We start from the raw sequence: 14,274 nt of genomic DNA, 5'->3' as shown, positions 1-14,274 counted from the left end.
ATCAGTCAGGTGGATGTACTTTTGGACACTAAGGGGCAATTTAGCGTGGCCAATCCACCGAACCCACACATCTTTGGACTGTGGGAGGAAACCCAGGGGAAACAAATGCAGACACGGGGAGGACATGCAAACTCCACACAGTCACCCGAGGGCGGAATCGAACCCAGGTCACTGGCGCTGTGAGGCAGCAGTGCTAACCACGTGTGTGTGAGTCAAGACATGATAAAGAGAGGATAGTCACTCTTAACCCCATTGATTCATTTGTGAGAAACTTGTTTACACAGTTTGGGGAGATGGTGTCGTACTGGCAATATCACTGGACGATAATCCAGAGGCCCAGGCTAATGCTCCAGGGGACATGGGTTCAAATCCAACCTTGGCAGCTGGTAGAATTTAAGGTCAATTCATAAAACCTGGAATTGAAAGCTAGTCTCAGTAAAGGTGACTGTGAAACTATCTTTGATTGCTGTTAAAACTCGTCTGGTTCACTCACGCCCTTTAGGGAAGGAAATCTGCCTTCCTTACCCGGTCTGGCCTACACATGACTCCAGACCGATTGCAATGTGGTTGACTCTTAACTGGTCCTCTGGAATGGCCGAGCAAACCACTCAGTCAAAGGGCAATTAGGGATGGGCAACAAATGGTGACCTAGCCAACGATGCCCACAAAATAATTTTTTAAAACTCAAAAAATGTGTGGCGGTGAATAGCAGAGATAATAATAATAATAGTCGTTTATTGTCACAAGGCTTCAATGAAGTTACTGTAAAAAAAACTAGTCGCCACATTCCAGCGCCTGTTCGGGGAGGCTGGTACGGGAATTGAACCCGCGCTGCTGGCATTGTTCTGCTTTACAAGCCAGCTATTTAGCCCAGCGTGCTAAATCAGCCCCTTTGATATATCAAAGGGGGAGCTAGATGAGCGTATGAGGGAGTAATGAATCGAAGGATATGTTGATCGGGTGAGGTGGGAGGTGGCTCGTTCTCCACACTCCAATTGATACTTGCCCAGGATTGAATGAAAATCGCTTATTGTCACAAGTAGGCTTCAATGAAGTTACGGTGAAAAGCCCCTAGTCGCCACATTCCGGCGCCTGTTCAGGGAGGCTGGTACGGGAATTGAACCGTACTGCTGGCCTGCCTGGGTCTGCTTTAAAAGCCAGCGATTTAGCCCAGTGTGCTAAACCAGCCCCAACTTGCCCAGGATTGAAGAGACTCAATCGCTTGGTTTAGACATGAAGGGGAATTAGTTGGCGAGGGCGCGACATTGGCGGCGAAGCACGCAAAGCAAGATTGGACCTCTTTAAGACTGGGCGGGAAAAAACACACGACTGGAGAATTTTAAAGTCAAGATGGGGCAACTGGGGCCTGTTGCCAACAAGGAACATTTGATCAGCCTCCTCTCGTTACCCAGCAGTTAATGCCAGCACGGAATAAGGCGAATGCCAAGGACACTAGACATGACTTGTTGGTCGAGTAGAAATTTAATCTTTCACAGCTCAAGTTGCTGAGCAAATAAATCACCCACTGACTTTTCTGAGCACTTGGGGTTTGGGCGTCCTATAGGTCACAGTTCATAGGGGGTGATCAGAGACGGGGCCATGTCTTCTGTCAGATCTTTTAAGCTTTCGAATTGCTCCAAAGTTCCCTTTGAGGGCATTTCTTTCTTTTGGAATTTTGCAAACGGGCCTGTTGCACGGGGGTAGAGCAGCATTACTGACACACCAGAAATGTGATACTGACAGAAAGGAAGCTCGGCATCAACTACACTGTAATCCGGGGTGGTGGGGGGGGGGGGGGGGGGGGGGGGGGGGAAGCACTTTCTAAAGGCGGTTAATGCTACAGAGATGGGGCGTGTGGAGCAGATGGGTATCGAGCAAGCTGTTTATCGTCTGGATTGGAGAAATATTCGGACATTACTCTTGCCCATTCCAGATTTCCTTCACCCCATGGCCAGGCCCCGAGCTGCCCAAGCTTGGTAGTCCCCAACATAAACCTCCCCACCTCCCTCCCCTCGAAAAACTACCTCTTTGTCAAATTGGGCGGCACGGTAGCACAGTGGTTAGCACTGTTGCTTCAAAGCGCCAGGGTCCCGGGTTCCATTCCCGGCTTGGGTCACTGTCTGTGCGGACTCTGCACGTTCTCCCCGTGTCTGCGTGGGTTTCCTCCGGGTGCTCCGGTTTCCCCCCACAAGTCCCGGTAGTGGTTTTTTAAAAATTTAGAGTACCCAATTCATTTTTTCCAATTAAGGGGCAATTTAGCGTGGCCAATCCACCTACCCTGCACATCTTTGGGTTGTGGGGGCGAAACCCACGCAAAAAACGGGGAGAATGTGCGAACTCCACATGGACAGTGACTCAGAGCCGGGATCGAACCTGGGACCTCCTTCATTGCAGTGTTAATGTAAGATTACTTGTGACACTAATAAAGTGTATTAAAACTTTTCGTTGCTTGACCTATTGTCACTTTCTCTGGCCGGGTGCCAATTTATGCTCCATTTTCCCCTTGTGACGTCCCTTGAGATGAGATGCGATGCTTTAACAAAGTTAGAGGCGCTATCTAAATGCAAGTTATTCACCGAGGGGTAGGACTGCTACTGTGGGGCTGTAGGTATATTAGAAAAGGTCACATTGAGAGGTGCGAAGTATAGAGAGTTTTAATAGGTGTTAGGAAATGTTACATTGCGAGGTGTAGGTTATATCAGAGAGTGTTGTGCGAGGAGTGGGTTATACAATCATAAACAGCGAATGTGATACCAGAGGCTGAAATAGCTCATGTTCTATTTGCTCAGAATTCTGTTCATCTGATCCCTCAAGATTGGGCCTAGTTATCTTTGCTCATCCTACAGCCGGAAGCTCAATTAACTCGGCATCAGGCATGTAAATTAATCCCTTCTGACTTCACCATCCTAGCTAAGGAATTATTTGTGTCCTTTATACTTGAGCCAACTCTCCTCACATATCAGGGCCTTCTCCTCATGACTGTGATTATGCTGCAACAGGTTTCATTCATTGTAGAAAGTTCCAGAATACTGCATCTTCACTGAGGCCTTTCAAAGTGTTCACACCACATTGGGCAGCAATGGTCAACGTTTACACCTTCCTGAATTATCTGCATTGCAGTTTTATTTTTAAAACCCATTGCTGGATTGAAAGGTGACACAGTTCCTGTTTATTTGCCCCTGGTTCCTCCACAGTGGCGGGAAGGTTTCCTGAGTGGAAACTTACCTCCAGGATGGGGGTGAAAGCTCTACAAGGTTTTAGGAATATAGTTTCACTGCTATCTCTCCTACCCCCACCTCCCCTCCCCCCCCCCCTCCCCCCTGTGCCCCCCATCTCAACTGGTCTCTCTCTGTTCCCTTCTCCCTACGTTGGCCCTACGTTTGCTCCCAGCTCCGCAACACTCCGATTCCACAGACCAAGATGTGAATTTGGAGCAGGAGTAGGCCATTCGAACCCCCCGGGCCTTCTCCGCTATTCAGTAGGATCATGGCCATAACGCCACACTCATCACATTCTGACGCCCTTCTCATCCTGGCCTTCAAATCCCTCCTCGGCCGCCCCATCTCTGTAACCCTTCAGGGCCGCAGCCCTCTGAAGTCACTGCACTCCTCTGACTCTGACCTCTAGCCCATCCCGGATGACCGTCACTCCACCAGCACTGGAAGCTCGGAAATTCCCTCCATAAAGCAATTCCACCTCTCTATCTTCCTTCAAAACCTACCTCTATTGACCAAGCCTTTGCTCACTGTAACAATAGGTATATTGTAAGGAATACAAAGGGTTAACAATTTGCTGTTAATACTTCTCACCACCAAATGGAGATAAGGAGCAGTCCTTGAATATCATGTGACTCCTGAAATTCTGGGAGAAGGTGTTTAGGCGTGAGGTAGATTAGTTGCACAGTGTAGAGTTAGAGATAGTTGTTTAGTTGCATGATTGGAGATATCGGCCGGGATTCTCCACTATCCGGCGGGGCGGGCCGTGAACCACTCCGGCGTCGGGCCGCCCGGAAGGTGTGGAATCCACCGCACCTTCGGGGGCTAGGCCAGCGCCGGCGGGGTTGGCGCTGCGCCAACCGGCACCGAAGGGCCTCTGCCGGCCGGCGCGAGTTGACGCATGCGCGGGAGCGCCAGCGTGTTCTGGCGTGATCTCAGCGCATGCGCAGGGGGGTTCTTCCCCGCCCCGGCCATGGTGCACCATTACAGCGGCCGGTGGGGAGGGAAAGAGTGCCCCCACGGCACAGGCCCGCCCGCAGATCGGTGGGCCCCGATCGCGGGCCAGTCCACCTTGGGGGCCTCCCCGGGGCCAGATCCCCTCGCGCCCCCCCCCCACCCCCCGAGGACTCTGCAAGCTGCCCGCAGAGCCAGGTCCCGCCGGTAAGGACCTCGTTTGATTTACGCCGGCGGGACTGGCCGAAAACGGGCGGCCACTCGGCCCATCGCGGAGCGGAGGATCGCTGGGGGGGGCCACTGCCACCGGCCCCCGATCGGCGCGACGCGATTCCCGCCCCCCGCCAGAAAACCGGCGGCGGAGAATCCGGCAGCCAGCATCGAGGCGACGGGGCGGGATTCACGCCACCCCCCGGCAATTCTCTGGCCCGGCGGGGGGGGTCAGAGAATCCCACCCATCGTATAGTTTAATTTAATAACTGATACCTTGTGACTTGTTCGAATCTTATTTAAGCAGTGTAAATAAATCAGCTTTGTTCAGTAACTTAGTTTGATGTTCTTTGTTCAACACTATGTTCTCAAGGCGTCCTGATTTACAAAACAGAGAACATCACAGTCACCTGTCCCAATATCGCCTTACCAGAGTCTCAATGTTGTTTGATCAAACCAATATGTCTTGCTGATGGCGAAGTTAAAGGCATCATATTAAATTCAAGTTGTTCTCCATGTCTCAAATTTGTCTGGACTCAAGTAGGGCCGCATGAGATTCAGTTACATTTCTACATTTCTTTCAATTAGAAGGGGGATGATATTTAACCAGATTGGACATCACGGGCAAAATTCTCCGGTATCGGCGCGATGTCCGCCGACTGGCGCCCAAAACGGCGCAAATCAGTCGGGCATCGCGGCGCCCCAAAGGTGCGGAATGTTCCGCATATTTGGGGGCCGAGCCCCAACCTTAAGGGGCTAGGCTGGCGCCTGACGAATTTCCTTCCCGCCAGCTGGCGGAAAAGGCCTTTGGTGCCCCGCCAGCTGGCGCGGAAATGACATCTCCGGGCGGCGCATGCACAGGAGCGTTAGCGGCCGCTGATAACATTCCCGCGCATGTGCAGTGGAGGGAGTCTCTTCCGCCTCCGCCATGGTGGAGACCATGGCAAAGGCGGAAGGGAAAGAGTGCCCCCACGGCACAGGCCCTCCCACGGATCGGTGGGCCCCGATGGTGGGCCAGGCCACCGTGGGGGCACCCCCGGGGCCAGATCGCCCCGCGCCCCCCCCAGGACCCCAGAGCCCGCCCGCGCCGCCTTGTGCCGCCGGTAAGGTAGGTGGTTTAATCTACGCCGGCGGGACAGGCATTTTAGCGGCGGGACTTCGGCCCATCCGGGCCGGAGAATCACGGGGGCGGGGGGGGGGGGGGGGGGGCGCCAACCGGCGTGGCGAGATTCCCGCCCCCGCCGAATATCCGGTGCCGGAGAATTCGGCAACCGGCGGGGGCGGGATTCACGCCAGCCCCCGGCGATTCTCCGACCCTATCTTGGTGATACGGAAGGGGCGGGATTCTCCCGAATGCTCATGATGGCCCGACGCCAAGAATAGTGCGAACCACTCCGGCGTCGGGCTGACCTCAAGTTGTGGAATCCTCCGCACTTCCGGGGGCTAGGCCGGCGCCAAAGGGCCGGCGTGGTTCCGCGCATGCACAGACCGGCCGGCGTATTCTAGCACATGCGCGGGGGGGGGGGGTGTCTTGTCCGCGCCGGCCATGGCGGAGCCCTACCGGGGCCGGCGCGGAAGGAAGGTGTGCCCTCACGGCACAGGCCCACCCGCAGATTGGTGGGCCCCGATCGCGGGCCAGGCCACCGTGGGCCCCCTGCCCCCCCGGGGCCGGATCCCTCCGCGCCAATGGACCCCGCCTGGCGCGGCATGATCCCCGCTGCCGCCCGAAAACCGGCGCCGGAGAGTACGGCAGCCGGAGCGGCGGGATTCACGCTGCCGCCCCCGGGATTCTCCGACCCGGCGGGGGGGTCGGGGAATCCCGCCCAAGATCTTTTCCGACCATTATTCATTTCTTCCTTGCATTTCGCCACATCCCTGAAGAACCTCAGCCGCCAGGTAAACTCAAGATCCTTAATCTATTGACTTTAGGCTTCGATTTGAGCTGATGGGGGGGGTTCTACGACATAATTACGGCTGAAAAGCATCATCGTTGCTAATTATTCTGTGTTAATAGATTGGGGAGGAACCAAAGACTACATAAGAGAGCAGAAACAAAGAATATTTTTCCCCCAGTGTGTAGTGAGTCTCAGGAATGAATTGCCATTTTTTATTCATTCTTGGGGTTGACAAGGTCAGTATTTATTGCCCATTCCCCAATTACTATAAGACCATAAGACACAGGGGCAGAAGTAGACCATTCGGCCACTCGCGTGTGCTCCCCCATTCAATGAGATCATGACTGATCTGATATAATACTCAACTCCATTTTCTCATCTTATCCCCACAAACCCTCAATGATTAAAAATCTATCTCAGCCTTGAACATACTTAACGACCCAGCCTCTACAGCTCTCTGCGGTAAAGATTCCACAGATTCACTCCCCTCAGGGAAGAAATTACTCCTCATCTCCGTCTTAAATGGGTGACCTTTTACTCTGAGATGATGCTCTCTGGTCCTGGACTCTCCCACAAGGTGAAACAACCTCTCAGCATCTACCCTGTCAAACTCCCCCCCACCCCCCCCCCCCCCCCCCCCCCCTCCGTGAATCCAATATGTCTCAATAAGGTCACCTCTCATTCTTCTAAACTCCAATGAGCAGAGGCCCAACCTACTCACTCTCCTCATCAGAAAATCCCTCCGTACCTGGGATCAACCTAGTGAATCTTCTCATTATACCAGTATAATGCTGGTATATCTTTCCTTAGATAAGGGGACCAAAATGGTTCACAGTATTCCAGGTGTGGTCTAACTAGTGCCTTGTTTAATTTTAGCAAGGGTTCCTTATATTGATACTCCATTCCCTTTGAAATAAAAGGCAACATTAAATTTGCCTTCCCAATTACCTGCTAAAATTGCACGCCCTTGCTAGTCCATTACAGGGTGTGTTAAGAATCAATCACACTACTGTGGAGTGGGAGTCACATTGTGGAACTCACTGCCCCATAGTGCAATGGAATCTGAGTCATTAAATGGTTTCAAGGAGATAGATATATTTCTGATTTAAAAAAATGGGTTAAATGGATATGGGGAACAGGGGGATAGATTTGACACCAGGAAAAGATCAGCCATGATCTGATTGAATGGTGGAGCAGGCTAGAAAGGCTGAACTGCCGACTTCTGCTCCTAATTCCTATTTTCCTAATCCAAATAAATTAGAGTTTGTATGAAGCCTGGCCTTGGCGGAGATATTACAACTCCGTAGACTGCTGTAGTGCGCAGTTTAAATAGACTCTGTAGACTGTTCGCTGTAGTGCGCAGTTTAAATAGACTCTGTAGACTGTTTGCTGTAGCACGATATTTAAATAGACTCTGTAGACCTTTTGCTGTAGTGCTCAGTTTAAATAGACTTTGTAGACTGCGGTTGTGTGCAGTTCAAGTAGACTGTTTGCTGTAGTCCGCAGTTCAAAGAGACTCTGTAGACTGTTTGCTGTTGTGTGCAGTTCAAGTAGACTGTTTGCTGTAGTCTGCAGTTCAAAGAGACTCTGTAGACTGACATAGTGCACAGCCTACTCCCTGTAGCCTTCATTAGGGAGCTGCATGGGTTCCTGCCTGGGGCAGAGAATGCAGCATATAAAATGTCAATGTTCTTCGGAAAACACCCGACCATGAGTACTTTTGCACTGATTGTCCAAGTACTTTGGAGACAAGCCTTCTGGAATACCTTTCCCCTTGTGTTCCTGGAATTTCTTTCTCTGTTTTTTTTCCCCTCTCCCAAGACATCACCCGGACTACGGGGCTTACCAACAACCTGAATCTTGATTGTTGCCTTGTCGATCAAGTTCTCAATCTGAACACTGAGCTCGTACTTCCCAGACTGATCGCGCTCGGCACTTCGGATGAACAGAATGGTGTCCACCTCACTGTTGCGAGTGCTGATTTGCTTGGCGTCCAAGGGCTTCCCATCTTTCAACCACGAGACCAACGGCCGTGGCTTTCCCTGTTGAGGAATTCAAACGGTCAGTCCAGCTTTAAAGTGGGGGTTGAGAAAGTGAATCGCGCCTGCGAACCGACTCAAGGTGATCCCCTTAATTCTGAAATATTTCTCCTACCTCACCCATTCAATTCTCTCTCCTTCACTCCTGAAGACTATGACCCACCGTTTGTTAAATAGACTCTGTAGACTGAGATGCATTTCTCTGGATATTTCCCACATTGCACCCACATAACCACTTTTCATGTGAGCCCTGGCAGTGAATCTCAGCAGACTCCTCCTCACCTTATGGAGGGCATTTCAGTTGATCCACATTCTGCTCTTATTCAATACGTTGGCTATTCCTAGCCAGAGTAATTTCTCCCTCTATCACTCCTGGAGACCCCTCCGCTCTAAGTGACCGAGATTGATTCTACGCACAGAATTTGTATTATGTAACTAGCCACCCATCACTGCGCTTTGCTGGAGAAATCACCATATTTTCTTTTTAAATTAGGAGACACTGCTGCAGTTCTGGCCATCAGCTCTGTGCCCACTCATTTATAGGGACTCTTAAAATAAACTCTGTGTCTGTTCTTTGTCATACACTGTTTAAATAGATTCTGTAGACTGTTTGCTGTAATCCATTGTTTGTAAACTGTTTGCATTGTTTAAATAGATTGTGCAGACAGTTTAATAAGTGTTCTCTTCAAGTAGACTCTGTAGACTGTTTGCCATGGTGTGGTGTTTAAATAGACTCTGCTTGCTGAGTAAATAGACTTTGTCTACTGTAAAATTGACTGATTGCTGTAAGACCCCCTTGCCTCCAACTGATGTCTGCACATCAGCAGACCAAGAATGTGCTGATTTCCCATTCTCTATTCCAGGGGCTGGGAGGACAACTGCAGCAATCTGATTACTCCCTTGTTTTTAATCAGGGGCTGGTTTAGCACAGTGTGCTAAACAGCTGGCTTGTAATGCAAAACAATGCCAGCAACACGGGTTCAATTCCTGTACCGGCCTCCCCGAACAGGCGCCAGAATGTGGCGACTTGGGGCTTTTCACAGTAACTTCATTAAAGCCTACTTGTGACAATAAGCGATTATTATGTACATGAATTTCATAGAATTTACAGTGCAGAAGGAGGCTATTCGGCCCATTGAGTCTGCACAGGCTCTTGGAAAGAGCACCCTACCCAAGGTCAACACCTCCACCATATCCCTATAACCCAGCAACCCCACCCAACACTAAGGGCAATTTTGGACACTAAGGGCAATTTATCATGGCCAGTCCACCTAACCTGCACATCTTTGGACTGTGGGAGGAAACCGGAGCACCCGGAGGAAACCCACGCACACACGGGGAGAACGTGCAGACTCCGCACAGACAGTGACCCAAGCCGGAATCGAACCTGGGACCCTGGAGCTGTGAAGCAATTGTGCTATCCACAATGCTACCGTGCTGCCCAGTTTTGGATGCTTCCCACATTGCACCCATGTAACCACTTTTCATGTGAAGTTTTGTCTCATCCGTGGACAGACCTTTCTTCCCCCTACTCCCCCCCCCCCCCCCCCCCCCCCCCCCCCAGTCCCAATTATTTAATTCCTCCTCGGATTTCAGTCACATCAGTGGAAGAACACAGAAGTTCCCTTTCTCAAGTTACCAGAATGTATTGAGATGCCATGTTGCCATACTGTAAATCGCAGAACCCTTAGGAATATTAACATTCAGAGCGATCTGGGCAGGTCCACAGTTCCCTAAAAGTGGCAACACAGGTGGCCAAGGTGATTCAGAAGACATATGGCATGCTTGCATTCCTCAGCTGGGGCAGTGAGTATAAGAGTTGGGAAATCATGTTGTAGCTATATAAAACCTTGGTTGGGCCGCATTTGGAGTATCACGTGCAGTTCTGGTCACCACATTATTAGAAGGACGTGGAAGTATTGGAGTGAGTGCAAAGAAGGTTCACCAGAATGTTGCCCGGTCTTGAGGGTGTTGGCTATGAGGAGAGGCTGAATAAACTAGGATTGTTTTCACTGGAAAGATGGAGGCTGAGGATAGACCTGACAGAGGTCGACAGAATTATGAGAGGCATGGACAGGGTGGATAGTCAGAGGCTTTTTCCAAGGGTGGAAGTGTCAATTACAAGGGGGCACAGGTTCAAGGTGAGAGGGGGAAAGTTTAAGGGAGGTTTGCAGGGTACGTTTTTCACGCAGAAAGTGGTGGGTGCCCGGAACCTGCTGCCAGAGGATGTGGTGCATTTAAGAGGCATCTGGATGGGTACATAAATAGGGAGGAAATAGGAAATCTGCCGTTCTTACCTGGTCTGGCCTCCAGGTGACTCCAGACCCACAGCAATGTGGGTGATTCTTTACTGTCCTCCGAAATGGCCCAGCAAGCCACTCAGTTTAAAGGGCAATTAGGGATGGGCCTAGCCAGCAAGGCCCACATCCCATGAACAAATTTTTAAAAATGAATTCCATGCTTTTTTTTAATACCCTGGTTTTGGTTCCCACGTCCGGGACTCATGGAAAGTCATGTCAGGGAAAGCAACCTTGGAGGAAAATTTACGGGAGGTTAATTGGGTTGGGTAGAGTTCACAATGGAGTGTGGTGGAGTTCAGAAGGTGGGGGGGGGATGCCAGAGTCCATAGGCCGGACTTGATCAGAGTTTTGTCGTTCTGTTCTTCCATTGCTAATACACCTTCAGATCTGGCTTGGGGAATATTGTTCCTTGTTAATATATTGGTGTCATATTGAAAGACAAGGTTCAATTCTCAGACAGGGAGATTATGCAGTTACCCGGTCTCATTCGGGAGTCTATTGAATGAATGTTCCCCTCCAAGGATCTTACCAATGAAGAGTTTGTAGGTACGTACCCAGGACACACACACACACACACACACACACACACACACAAAGGTTACTCACCTGGAAAGGGATCAAAAGATTTATTTGTTGGCCAACTTTTTTAATTAAGGTGTGTCTCAGTTGACGTGGTAGCCAGATCTTTGGGTGTTCTACATGGAAAAGAAAGGCATATGAAGGATTACAGAGCACCCGGCAAGTATGCAGCACCTCAGCCTTGTCGCAACATCCAGCAGGTAATGTTCTGTTCTGCTGCTTCGTGTAGCATAAGCTGCTTCCTTGATGTCTGCTTTGACAAAGGAAGCTCCAGACTATGAAATTAGTTCAACGTGTTTATTGAACTATTAGCACAGTTCTTAAATGAGATTGACTCTCTGCTAACCTAACTGTAGTAACTCAGTCGATCTTTACCAGCCTGCTCTAAGCCACATGCTGGGTGTGATGCTGTTGATCAACCCTGATGTACTCTCTAGATGTCTGTCTGTGGAAAGAGGCAGAGCAAGTGTGCCCTGTCCCTTTATATGGGGTGTGAAGTGCCCCCTTGTGGTAATGCCACCTCTGGGTGTCTTGATTACCCATTGGTTGTGTCCTGTTGCAATGACCCATTGGCTGTATGTCGGCATGTCATGACATCTCTGGTGCTCCCTCTAGTGGTTACTTAGTTGTAGTGTATTTACATTAACCCCTTGTGTATATACAGTGATGCATATCACCACAGGTAATTGCGTCAGAGGTCTCGAATCAAACGTGACTAAGTTTCAGGGACAACACAACCAAAGATTCCCTGCAGTACGGTATTCTATGACATTGCCGTCAATTTGCCACCTTCTCAAGGGCAATTAGGGATGGGCAATAAATGTGGGCTTAGCCAGCGACCCCCAAAACCTGTGAAAAATAAAGTTTTCGGCTTATATTGCTTTTCACAGAAACTGCAGCAGAGAAACAGACCATTCGACCCATCTGGTCCATACTGGCGTTCATGCTCCAGCCCTTCTATCAGCATAACATTCTATTCCTTCCTCTCTGATGTGCTCCCATTTAAAGGAACCTGTCCTCCTCTCAATTCTCGCTGTGTGGTGGGACGTTCCCACTCTTCTGGCAGTCCTGGGCTAATGAAATGAGCAAATCGAGGTATGCAAGATGATAAAAGGTGTGGATAAAGTAGACGTGGAGCGGTTGCTTCCTCTTGTGGGGCATTCTAGAACGAGAGTTCATAGTCTCAGGATAATGGGCAACACGGTAGCACAAGTGGATAGCACTGTGGCTTCACAGCGCCAGGGTCCCAGGTTCGATTCCCCGCTGGGTCACTGTCTGTGCGGAGTCTGCACGTTCTCCCCGTGTGTGCGTGGGTTTCCTCCGGGTGCTCCGGTTTCCTCCCAGTCCATAATGTGCAGGTTAGGTGGATTGGCCGTCATAAATAGCCCTTAGTGACGAGGTTGGGAGGGGTTATTGGGTTACTGAGATAGGGTGGAAGTGAGGGCCTACATGGGTCGGTGCAGACTTGATGGGCCGAACGGCCTCCTTCTGCATTGTATGTTCTATGTTCAAATTTAAAACAGATGAGGAGAAACGCAAAGGATTGTGAATGTGTGGAATTCGCTACGCCAGAGTGGATGCCGGGACAGTGAGTAAAGTTAAGGAGGTGTTAGACTGATTTTTAATTGGTAATGGGTTGAAGGGTTATGGAGAATAGGCAGGACAGTGGAGTTAAGGGCAGCACGGTGGCGCAGTAGTTAGCACTGCTGCTTCACGGCGCCAAGGTCCCAGGTTCGATCCTGGCTCTGGGTCACTGTCCGTGTGGACTTTGCACATTCTTCCCGTATTTGCGTGGGTTTCGCCCCCACAACCCAAAGATGTGCAGAGTAGGTGGATTGGCCACGCTAAATTGCCCCTTAATTGGAAAAAATGAATTGGGTCCTCTAAATTTATTTTTAAAAAGAACACTGGATTAAGGCCAGGATGAGATCAGTCAAGATCATATTGAACAGTGGAGCAGGCTCAAGAGGCTAAATTGCCAACTGCTGCTCCTAGTTCATGTGTTCAGAGAAAGAACTACTCTGGCTGATTTCACCATCCAGCTCTTGCTCTGCAGCCCTGTAGTTAACAATTCCCGAAGCACAAATATGATGTTCTTGGTTAATTAGGGGATTTCTTGATTAATATGAAGATCAGGGGTTACGGGGAGAAGGCAGGAGAATGGGGATGAGGAACAGATCAGCTATGATCAAATTTGTGGACAGCGAGGTAGCATAGTGGTTAGCACAGTTGCTTCACAGCTCCAGGGTCTCAGGTTCGATTCACGGTTTGGGTGACTGTCTTTGCGGATCTGTGTGGGTTTCCTCCGGGTCTTTACTGGGACCCTACCCGCTCAACACACAGCCTCATAGCGTCGCCGTGGCACAGTGGTTAGCACTGCTGCTTCACAGCGGCAGGGACCCGGGTTCAATTCCGGCCTCTGTGCGGAGTTTCCACGTTCGCCCCGTGTCTGTGTGGGTTTCCTCCGGGTGCTCCGGTTTCCTCCCACAGTCCAAAGATATGCGGGTAAGGTGGATTGGCCGTGCTAAATTGCCCTTAGTGTCCAAAACAGGTTAAGTGGGGTTACTGGGTTGCGGGGATAGGGTTGAGGCATGGGCTTGTATAGGGTCCTCTTTCCAAGGGCTGGTGCATACTCTATGGGCCGAATGGCCTCCTTCTGCACTGTAAATTCTTTGATTCTATGAAATGGTGGATGGGCCAAATGGCCTAATTCTGCTCCTGTATCTTACGCACTTTTGAACCCCACAGGCCATGGAAGCCGAGATAAGTGGAACTTTCAAGGCGAGGATCGACAGACTTTTGTTGGATAAGGAGTTTGGAGCTACAGTGGACAAGTGGGCTGGAGGTGCAGATTGGCCAGGCCTGGTTCTAACCGAATAGTGGATTACGCTCCTCCTGTGGCTCAGTGTTACAGGTTCCTCAGCTGGTAATCCACAAACCTAGGGCAATGCTCTGGAGGTGCAGGCTAAAATCCCACCGAGGCTGATGGTCTAATTTGTAATGAAATAAACCTCCTGTGGCTAATGTTCCCAAGTGTGGCCCTCCCACCTGGGCAGATCTCAATGATTGAAGCCAACTGCTG

General features: G+C 50.4%; 1 protein-coding gene across 1 annotated transcript in view; it reads right to left on the bottom strand.

Annotated features, from left to right (window-relative positions):
- The window catches only part of mybpc2a (myosin binding protein Ca), a 97,964-nt gene that overhangs the window by 16,949 nt on the left and 66,741 nt on the right, over positions 1-14,274 (bottom strand). The window contains exons 25-26 of the mRNA XM_072492268.1: positions 11,220-11,308; positions 8,121-8,316 (exon numbers count right to left, since the gene is read on the bottom strand). Coding sequence (XP_072348369.1) covers positions 8,121-8,316; positions 11,220-11,308 — 285 coding nt within the window. The remainder of the gene's footprint in view (positions 1-8,120; positions 8,317-11,219; positions 11,309-14,274) is intronic.

The sequence above is a fragment of the Scyliorhinus torazame genome, chromosome 29 (genome assembly GCF_047496885.1).
Source record: "Scyliorhinus torazame isolate Kashiwa2021f chromosome 29, sScyTor2.1, whole genome shotgun sequence".
Taxonomy (NCBI): domain Eukaryota; kingdom Metazoa; phylum Chordata; class Chondrichthyes; order Carcharhiniformes; family Scyliorhinidae; genus Scyliorhinus; species Scyliorhinus torazame.
The sequence above is the reverse complement of the archived record's forward strand: the minus strand, read 5'-3'. Positions and strand labels throughout refer to the sequence as shown.